The following is an 11,178-nucleotide window of genomic DNA, read 5'->3' on the forward strand; positions in this document are numbered from 1 at the left end:
AGTCGCCTTCCTTTCTGCGCTGCCTTGTAGATTGTTACTCTGCAGACTGCTTGCGGGACCTTTGCCACCGCCGCAATGTTCCTAAAGGTGAGGGTGTTTACGATAGTCTTTTCCGAGCAACGCCGGAATGTGTTTCCATATTCCTTCGCTCGCTCGGTTCAGTCAAGGGTTGGAAAAAAATAATCGACAGATTTTATACAAAGGTACTTGAATGCGAAGTAAGTACTTTTAGCGAGCTTAAACATTCACCTCCATCGGGCAGTTGCCACTACTGTGTACCCAAGCCTAGACTAGCAAACATCAGCGTTAACAGAACCAATTAGACAAAAGTATGCGGATAGCTCACTGTAAAATCGCAAAAACATGAGTTGCTTCACCATTAAGGCATGCAGCCTATAATTAGGAACTGCAGGTTCTATTTTACTACGAGAATAGTACAGTTAACTTGCCTGAATTTCCGATTGCAATACTCAAGAGATTCTAGCTTTTCGCAAAAATGGCGCTCAACTCTGCTTTTATTCTGTAGATATCCCTTGCAAGGCGGAAATTCCTTGTTGCCCAGCTTCCCTGCGTGCAGTTACAATTTCTGAGCGGCAGCAGCAATGATGATGACAATTATTTATTGGTGGCCCTTTTCAAAGCAGGCGGTGACCAATAGCCACCGTGTGTTACACTTGCGTTTTGTTCTATCATTTTTCCAAACATCTCCATAACCTTTTTTTTTTACTTCCTCAAAGCTTCTGTATCTACCTTGTACCGCTACCAATGCCTGTAGCGGATTCAGTCGGACCACTCTCTTCCTAGCTCTTTTTCTACCAATAATTTAAGCCCCTCTTGCTTACCTCGATTGCTGACCGGTTGATGCTTCCATCTAATTTAAATCCGAGCGCTTCTGGATACATAACGGCGCAAATATTCGCAAGAAGATGAGGCGTGTGCTGCAGCGTGCACATGCATCATCTTGTTGCGAATATTTGCTCCGGTACGTTTTCGTCTCTAGGCAACCAGCTAGAGCCACAAATAGCAAGGCACTGTGCGTTTTTTTTATCGTGCAGATTTTTCCTTCTATAATTTCTTTCTTCTCATTCTTGTACATGGCCCATGGTCTGTCATCCATGGTCCTTTTCGTTACCATTCTTTGCATCCAATTCGCTGTCTCTGTTTCTCTCACTTCCTTTCTGGTGGCTCCTGGTTTCCTGCTTACACTTTCAAGTACACTGTAGTTGATTGCAGACTTTCTTGACCTCTTCATCCATTATGAGTCCACACTTTTCAGGTACACATACTTGTGAATTCTAGCTGCACAATAATTCTAATCCATGTTCTCGAGTCCTTCAAAACTAATTTTGCCCTGCGCCTCTGTGACCTAAAAAATGAGGCCCAGCCCATGTCACCCTGCACTGGCTCATTTGTGGTTTTACCGTGGGCCCCCAAAGTGAACCCGCCTACCGATCTTTGGTTAACTTCCAGCACCGATAAGATAACTGATTTTAAGCGCAGAACGGCATTGGCGAACGTTAGCGCTGGCACCATTACTCCTTTCCATACACCACGCACCACCTCATTTATTGTGGCCCCAGAGTGCTCTATGTTTTATGCTGCATTCCGCTTCCCCTTCATTTTCCGATTATTTTGGTGGGTGTATGAATAAGTCCTTCCTTCATTTATGTATAAGCTGCGGTTATATATATTGCTTGGCTGTGGGTATGACGAGCTGTTGAATTGACACCACGTAATTGCTCGTCTCTTCATAAAAGATCACAATTGCCGATTTCTCTCTGCTAAACTTAAGGCCTAGATTTGTCACTGCGTTACCACAGGCATTCGCAAGTGTCTGTAAATCTCTTTTATTGTCCGCTAGTAGTACTGTGTCATCCGCACATTTCAGCTCAGGGAGCTTCTGTTGCACCAATTTTTCGTTAGGCATGTAGGATAAATGAAACCCTCATTCGCTGTTTTCCAGTTGTCTTTCTATTTTCTGAACATAAGGCATTGACAATACTGGAGAGAGAGGAAATCGTTGCTTGAGTGCTTGGTGAATTTACGCCGTTTCGTTTCATTTTTCGGATTGGCACACAATTTTTCTTAGGCTGTATCTATCTATATATCTCTGAGCAGATCCACGAAATTGTGATGTATACCTTCGTGCTTGTGAATATCGCATAACAATTTCCTGTTTCCGTAAGCTCTATGCACTGGGTGAGAACAAACATATCCTTAAGCGTCGGCCTGGCCTGAATCATTCGGCAGTTTCCCCACTACATCCATTTTCTCTACTCACTTCAACAGATCTAATTATGTGGCTCGCTTTGTCTTTCTATACATCACCAACTTTACTGTAATTGGCCTGTACGGACATGTATTTCCCTTATCACATTTGTCTTAGAGATAATGTGTCACCGTGAATTAATTCATCACTTGAGGGTGACACCTATCGGGCCTACGGGGTTTTCTGTGCTGATCGCAACGCCAACTTGAACAGTTGTGCGACTTTTATACAGATGCATTCGTAATGTCTCAAATAAAGTCCGTTACTGTTTTCCATAATCCCAGGTGCAAGTGTTGTTCGTCTGCGTCGTCTTTGAAGCCTACGCCTTAGACCCCCACCAGCCGCACCAGGCTGGTTACACGGGTGTAGGCTTTATAGGCTATGCTACTCCATCGGCGCCCTACGGAAGATACAACGCCTATACCTCTGTAAGCGCCAAGTGTGTTTTCTATGCCGCCACGCTTTGCTGCACTTGGAATAGCAGAGTTAAGGCGGCCAAGCACTGCTCACGTCGCGCCTCTTTGAGTGAGAGCTCTTTCTACACGCCCTTCGACATTCGTCAATGTAGTCGTCTGCGTTGGAGGGAGCCAGCGCTGAAACTTTGTAAGCCAACAGGAGTACCGTACGTCACGCACATTTCAATGAACGGAGCAAGCATCTAGCATATGCTGCAGTTTCGTGTCGCCACCTCAAGCTTGAGCTCAAATTCAGTTTGAACGCTCATCTCAGGGAAAGGTCAGAAACTTCTTTCAAAGGAAACTTGCCGATGATTGCGGCACCTGAAGGGGCCCAGCGTCGCACTCGAGCATGAGGATCCACGTATTCCTCTTATCTATCGCGATGAGGGAGCAGGAGTGCAGGGAGTCCAGCGCTTATAGTACAGACGCTACAATCACGGATGTGTACAAGGGGTAACCAGGACGTTCCATAATTATCGAGAGCTTTAAATCTGGTTATATCGTCGGTGTCTTTGAAACGAACGTAACCTCTAAACATTTAGCTTGGCTTGACAATACATATGAGAACCTGCTCCTTTCGCGGGAGCTCCTGAAGATGGCGTAAGCACATGCTAGCAGCACATTGGAACAGCCGTAACAAGCGGTTTTTAGGTATACCTTTTGCCCCGTGGATATCAGATTACCCTTAGTGCTACCGAGGAGTCTTAGCCGCATATCATCGACACGTGCGCACGTAATAATTATACTGCGGTGATTGTTAATTTCCTCAATTGTGCGATGACAACGTCATTAAAACAGTGACTTGCGTAAATGGCTTCGTTTTAGTCGTACGCATTGGTGTACATAGTAAGTTCATTTGGATGTGTGATTCCGCAGTTCTCTGCATTACACATATTTTTGCAGTGAAAAGTGCAAAACGGTCAAGAGCTTCTTTCCATAGGACTTTTCTGCGACTTTTGTTGCACACCATTCAACCTTTAGTTACCACAAAAAAATGTCACAGCATCGCCATAATGGCGAGGCAATGAATGCGATAGCAAAATATAACATTACACGAAGTGTAAGACTCGTAGTGTATTAGCAGCTTGAATTGAAGTCAACGTAAATTGACTAAATAAAAACGAGCCGTTGGGCTAGGGATCCTCTGAGTCATGCCATCGGACAATTTCATTTGTTTAATAATTAAAGCCAACGTCTTTCCTAGCTAATTTGCCACCACTTTTCCGCATAGGTTATGTTTCCAAGTTCTTTCCTCGGCCAATGTTCGGCGTTCTGGACAGCCGCGCGAAAGATTACATTATCTTCAGGTTTGAGTTCTGTTACTGTTTCACAGTTTTAATATACAATTCTGAGAATATTTAAGATAGATTGCGTGCGCTGCCCGTATTTTCTTTCATGGCAATTGCTTGTGGGCTGCTATTCTAAAAATTCTTGGGAATAATCTTTTCAATTATTTAAGACCTGGTAGGAGCAACTTTAGAGATAGAATTGTATTGCAATATAACCCGCATATACGGCATGTCATATGATGTGACTTATCGCATGCATGTACCTAAATTACGCAACTTCACGGCGACGATGAAGGCAAATATTCGCAGGGAGCGTCCATATAATTTCTATCGCAATAAGGCTTTCGTTCTCATATATACATTGCAGCCGCCTCAGCCGTACAGCTTCGGCTACGACAACGTGGACGAGTATGGCAACCGGCAGTTCCGGAGCGAGCAAGGTGATTCCAACAACGCCAAGACCGGCTCCTACGGTTATCGAGACGCGAACGGTCTCTACAGGCGTGTGAACTACGTGGCCGATGCGAACGGCTTCCGTGCCACCGTGGACACCAACGAGCCAGGCAGCGCACCTGGTGTCAGCGCCGACGCGGTCTTCAGCGCTGCGCCAGTCGTCCCTCCGATTCCTTCAGGAGTTGCACAGATTGGTGCACCCACAGCGTCTGCTGCTAGAGCGGCAGCGCCTTACAACGCTGGTGGCTACAGTGGGTACGGCAGATACGGTTACAACCCGTACGTAGGCGCTTCTGGAGCTCATGACAACACCCCGTACGGAGGTCAGGGTTATGTGGCCAGCCGTCCAGCACTTGGCGGATACACTTACGGCGGCAGTGTTCCTGATGGCTACGGGGCTGTCGGATATGCAGCGGGTTACGCTCCGGGTTTCTACGGTGCCCCAGCTGGATACGGAAGTTGGCCTTCTGCTCATCATGGATACCGCCGTCGGTAATGAAATTTGTTGCAGTGCGTACAAGCTCGACTTCTACTATCGTTAAGTGCGTATCATGCGGGTTGATACAGTTGAAGGAAAAAGCGAATAAAAATGTTATGTGATACGCGAAAGAAAGTAATTTTTCATACTTACTAGCGTGATGGGCGTTATGTTGCAGATATGTCATTTCAGAAACGCCAGGACAAAGTTGGAACACTCGACGCTGCCACGTCGTAACAAGTCGTTGCACACTTTTTGCAGCGTTTCTTGCATTGCACAACACCTGATCGCGCCGGCCATGGCCGGTTTAAACAAACGACCTCACGTTTAGCAGCACAACAACATAGCAATAAAGCTACTGCGTCGGTTAGTACCAAATCTACAAAAAAATTTTAGAACGTGCTTCCTATATGAAACAGCAAGCTGTGGAATTAACATTCCCAGCTGTATCGCTGCGTAACATTCGAGAGTCGTCAACGATGAAAGTTGATGTACAGAAAAACAAGTGACCAAACCTATGTACACCTCCGCATTTGCTGCTCCCTTCCTGCTTCACTATCGCCACAAAGCTAAGTAAAACTACATACAAACGCCACGGCGCGGATTTCGACTAATCTTACTGGAGCAATTTGCATTTTGGAATCGTGCGTGCGACCCACCGCGTTATCGCGTGTTCTTTTTCTTCTTTATTGCACGAAAAGGAATTCAGTAACATGGGCGAATGCTATTTACATTACATATATTAGTATTGATATTATTGTAGCGAAGAAGAGGAACACAATACTGGGCCATCCTCTCCTGCGCTTCCTAGCGGGTTGATTTTAGGTGCCATAGAATTTTATTGCATTCAGAACGCCTTGTGGCCGAGCACGTATAGACGAGGGGAAGGAGTTCGACAAGGTTCAGTCCTATCTCTTATCTAATATTTTGCGGAGCTCTGTCCCATCCGAGGAGGACGTAAATACTTACATGTATGCGGACGACATCGCGTTCTTGTAGCCGGCAAAGAATATTCATACACTTTACGGAAACCTACAACGGTATTTACCTGTTCTGAAAGCTTGGCTAAATTCCATTTGTCTGGCTCTAAATGCTCATTCCTCGTATTCTCTCAGAAGCACTCAGTACATATATCTCTTTTGTATGAGCTTGAGTTCATGCCCCAAGTAGATGTTGTTAAGTGCGTTCGTCTTTAACTGTTGTTAATGGCGTCCGCACATAGATTGTATTGCAGGTGAGGGAGTTCGACGATTGTTTGGTTACGTAGACTGAGCAACAGTCGATCAGGGATGCGCAGGGCCACATTTTTATCAATCGACCGTATGTATGTGTGCAATACACTGGCGCTCCTTCCTGCCTATGAGCTTCGCCCGCTTGCACTTCTAGAAAAGCAGGCATTAAGGCTATGTTTAAGACTGCTAAAGTTTAGCAAATACTATTTTGTATATAGACGCAAGAATGCCTTTTCTGGTAACTCGTTTTCGTGCACTTCCGGTGCAGATATTTTTAATGGCGTAGTAACCGCCAATCAGACGTTGCCAAACAGCATTCATTTCTCAGCCTAGTGTGTATTTCGATGCACACTGGCCTCGGTTCAATTCTACTCAAATTAACTTTGTAAAAACTTTTCTCAGTCCTTTGAACGTTAAGATCAGAAAGGTACAGCCCATTCGTGACTGGGAAAATTCTCTTAACATACAATTTGATGATATTTTTCCATGTAATGCAAGAAACCTACCTTACAGAATGATAAGTGCTATTCTACACGATTATTTAATAAAATCATAAACAAATATCGCCACAGCGACTGATGCCACGTAGAACTAGGAAAAATGCGGTATGGTATATTCAGCCCTATTCTCGATTGGACATTTTTCCTGAGGTTTACAGGCTTTCTACCAATATCTCTAGCAGAATTTTTAGCCGTAGTTCTGGCCCTTCGTAAATTAAGCTCAAGAATAGATTGTGCAGTCGTCGTTACTGATTATTTGTTTTTCTGTATTTCACTTAAAGCACCTAATGAATCTCAGTTTCTGCGAGTGTTTAAATCCTTATTACCTCAACACTTAAATAATACCCATTTAGCGTGGATGGCTGTTCATACAGGCCTAGTTCTAAGCAAAACGGCTGCTTCATTTGCGAAAGCTTCGATAGCTCACCCGGCTATTCAATTTCGCCTTACATCAGCCCTGATCATAACTGCATGATTTCGGAGGCAAATGATGTTGCGAGAATTCTCTGTACCATCTTCAATAATTTCCTCAGATTTTCACTTATTGTACCCCTTGAATAGCACTGTATGCCATTCGAGAAAAATTGAAGTAAATATTAATACGCTTCGCTGTCGCATACTTTCTTTGGATTTTTATTTATACACGGCTGGTCTAGCACCATCAACGATTTGTCATATGTGAGGGAAGATGAGACCATAGAAATTTCTTTAAATTTATTGTTGACGACTTATTAGCTCAAGAAAGCAAAGCCGTAGAAAAACACTCCGCCTTCTTGGATTAGATTCAACTCCTAAAGATGTGTTACCTTTGGGTGCCTCTACACCTAAGGTATAGGACAGGAAGGTTAGCAACGCCTTCCAAGATTTTATTGCAGAATCAATGAGATACAAAATTTTTAGCCTCCTTTTGTTTCACCGAAATCGAAATTGAAATGTTTTACTTTATGGTCATGGTAGAATATTCAGTTTCATAAAATTGTGCACATTCTACAATCTCTATGTTTCTGTTATAGCTCAACTACTATAAAACTGACTTAATTTACGCTTGAATATAACCTACCCGATTATTAGCCAATTCTCCAGAGTGGGTACTTACCAATGGATAACAAGGATATTTATTTATTTATTTATTTATTTACTTATTAGTTCCCATTCTCTAGGACGAAAGAGGTCGAGGTAAAGGCTGCATGCAAGCAGCTTGAGGAGCCCTCGACCCCCGCACAAGCAGCAGGAATACGAGGCGTACGCACATGGTTACGATATTCTGGCGCACTTTCACCGTGCAACTCATATAGAGTATGCAATATGAATTAAAATACAGAGAAAATGGAAATATATCTAATACACACTTCAAGATGATCTTGTAGCGTCAAAATCAAATAATAGAGAAGTAGTTCTGGGGCATTTTCACAGAGCACCTGATGAATATGGATTGCAATACATTGGAAACAAATGTATATAACGCGAACTTCAATATGATATTTTTTATATTTGAAAATACTGCCAGCTGCTTTTTGGCAGCCAAAGCAGGAGTGGTACATATAAAATAAAAAGGGATACTGTACAAGCAAAGAAAATGTCAAAATAAAATTCGAACACAGCAAGCTCACACACAGTGCAACACAGATCATACTTGTACGCTACTGCGCTGAACAATATCTCTGAAACTAATGACACGAGTTGAATAAGAATTCGGTACGAAAGGAATTGCGTGCTTCGTTCAGAACTGAGAAATAGCCAATAAGAAAGAGACGAAAGTACGCTTGTTCGTTACCTCTTGTGGAAGTCTGTTCCATTCTCTTATCGTTCTAGGAAAAAATGAAAATTGATAAGCGATGGTTCTAGCCTGGGGTACAATAAGGGTAAGTTCATGCTTTCCGCGGGTACTTCAACATGTGGTAAACTGTAAGTATTTGTCAAAATTCATTGTAGCTTGGCCGTTCCCTATCCTGTAAAGCATCTTGAGATGGTGTAGCTTTTGCGTTCCACCAGTGTTGGAAGACCAGACCTTGAACGGAGATCAGAAAGTGACACTTGTCTTCCGTAGGCATTAAAAAGAAACCTGAGTGCTCGTTTTTGTACTTTTTCCAGCTTATCTGTATCAATCTTAGTGTGCGGGTCCCAAACGACATCACCATATTCAAGTAGAGGGCGCGCCAGTGAAGTAAAACCAACTATTTTGTCTTGCTCGTACAGTGCTTCAGACGTTGCCGAAGTAACCATAGTCTTTTTGAGGCTGACGAAACTATCTTTTTAATGTGCGCACTCCATCTTAAATCGCGACATATTTCAATCCCCAGATATTTAAGCGTATCGACAAGAGTAACGCCAACGTCTTGGCTATTGTAGCTTCAAAATCAAACATTTCAAAAATACGTCAAAGAATATGGTCAACTTAATGCAGTGTTAAAACGTGTTAGCGAGTGGTGGAACAGAATGAGAAGGGGTGACGGTTCATGAGCAATTTGAGTTCTGATGGAGTTCGGTTGCTAGCTTCTATGCGTCTATCGCGGAAACTGTTCAGAAGTTTTGGTAGGTGACACCGACCGCCGTTATTAGTTCGGGACCGAGAAACGTTCGACATTTCTATATGACGAGTGAGTCGCGCAGGTTGTCACTTTTCTAATCAGCTATTTCACGAATGTCTTGTAATGTTTGCGATGACTGACATAAAATTGCTTTAATTTATTACACTACAACAAATATATACCGAAAGGATATATCGCTTTTGGGTAGACATTTGTTGAATTTTAGGAAGATTATACTTTGCAAAAACAGGTTCTGTGTGCTCTGTATATGGTAAGCTTTCAATAATACGTACGATATTTTTTTTGTAGTAGTAACAGTTGGTTGATGTTCGGTTCAGTTGTCGAACGAATACGAAATGGAAACACTGCGTATGGGAGGCGAATAGTTCATTATATATTGAGAGCTCTACTGATGCAGGAAAAGTATGTATTTAGGTAGGCCTAAAGTGCAGCTAACTTTGTGAGCGAGGAAGTTAACTGGGTCACCCCACAATAGATCGCAATGAAAATATACAACAACAATAATAATAGTAGTACTAGCTATTTCAATATGTGCTGATTTGAATTTTACAATTAAGTCTGATGGAATACGCGCACCTTTAGTGTAGAAAATAACGGCTTTTGTTTTGGTGACATTAACTTTAACGAACTTCTGCATGCATGCACCATGTGCTCAGCTTTCGAAGAAATACATTTGCTTGGCGAACTAACTTATTGGGACAGACGGAGCATATAAATATGCTAAGGTCGTCAGCGTACATTATGCGCTTTGCCTCTTCATGGATATGTGCGGCATTATTCACGTAGAGGTTGAAGAGCAACGGGCCGAGTATGGCCCCTTGAGAGACGCCTGAAACTATTTCTTTTAAATGTGACATTAGGTATTAACAGAAACTGTTGTCTGTTTGTTTTGTAGTACGAGTTTCTAGTACCAGTTCTCGTACTGTGTAAATTCTAGTACGAGGCCTCTTATGCCGTATCTTTCAAGTATTTAAAATAATACATGGAAGTTAATACAATCGAAAGCCTGGATAAAGTCTACAGATGTGTCAGTGGTCGAAAGTTTCAGTTCAAAGTTGTGGAGGATGAATTCTTTTTCGCTAAGAAATGCAACCTCTGTTGACAGGCTTTTTTTTTAAAACCGTAGTAAGCCTTTGAGAGACGTTGGTGTTTTGAAGCAAACGAGGACAACTGCTTGGCAAGAAGCCATTCTTAACAGCTGGAAAATATTGGCAGAATAGAAATCGACTGGTAATCTCCGATGTATAATTGATCACCCTTCTTATGCAGGGCTACAACTTTTGCAATCGTCATTTGAGAAGGAAAGGTTGCTGCGGAAATACACAAATTCTAAATAGGAGCTATATCATGAACTACATGTTTCATTGGTCATTTTTGCAAGGCATCGGCGTCACAACTGGATGTGTTACAAGGTTCTCGAATATTCGACAAACGTCTGCCGCGTTGCATGCCTGCAACACTGCATACAACACTGCATACGTTTGTCCAATATTCTAAATGGTTTGCAATGGATCGTCCAGTGGTGCTGATTCTGGGATAAGCTCTCTGTGCGCGAAATAATAGTTAAACGCATTTGTCATGTCCTGTCCAGTTGTTTCATAACCATCTATGGAAATTTTTCTATTTGCTCAACGGTTTCTTCCCGCCCAGCGATAGCGTTTCTATTCTTCCCTAGTTTATCACTGTTTCGTACGCAGGATAGAACTTATTGCAAAAGTAGGAATTTTTTTCTCTTTATTACTTTAGACAACTTTTTAGGGAAAACCTTGAATTCTTTCAAGTGCACAGGTTCTCGTGTCTTGATGAAACCTGCCGAGTCTTCCATTCCGCATCACAGCATATCTCATATCTGAGGCTGATGACTTGGCGAAGAACTCGGTATGGCCTGACGTATCGCGGCAGCAGTTTTTCGCAGAGGCCGACGCGACGGGAGGGCAGACAAAGCAGGAC

At 42.9% G+C, this 11,178-nt stretch overlaps 1 protein-coding gene across 2 annotated transcripts; it reads left to right on the forward strand.

The window, feature by feature from the left end:
- On the forward strand, positions 1-5,069 carry LOC135909830 (cuticle protein 16.8-like). 2 transcript variants are annotated; one of them, XM_065441877.1, is made up of 3 exons: positions 1-87; positions 2,554-2,697; positions 4,384-5,069. In XM_065441877.1, exons 1-3 carry the CDS (start codon positions 76-78, stop codon positions 4,963-4,965), a joined length of 738 nt encoding a protein of 245 aa, XP_065297949.1. In that variant the 5' UTR covers positions 1-75; the 3' UTR covers positions 4,966-5,069. The 2 variants fall into 2 exon arrangements, with proteins under 2 accessions (XP_065297949.1, XP_065297950.1); XM_065441878.1 differs by lacking the exon at positions 2,554-2,697 and having other exon boundaries at positions 2-87.
- Positions 5,070-11,178: the final 6,109 nt, after the last annotated feature.

Source organism: Dermacentor albipictus, chromosome 1 (assembly GCF_038994185.2).
Source record: "Dermacentor albipictus isolate Rhodes 1998 colony chromosome 1, USDA_Dalb.pri_finalv2, whole genome shotgun sequence".
Lineage (NCBI taxonomy): Eukaryota > Metazoa > Arthropoda > Arachnida > Ixodida > Ixodidae > Dermacentor > Dermacentor albipictus.

Coding starts and splice junctions, on each gene's coding strand:
- LOC135909830 (XM_065441877.1), top strand. Junction 2,698..4,383: donor GATACAACGCCTATACCTCT/GTAAGCGCCAAG, acceptor TATACATTGCAG/CCGCCTCAGCCGTACAGCTT.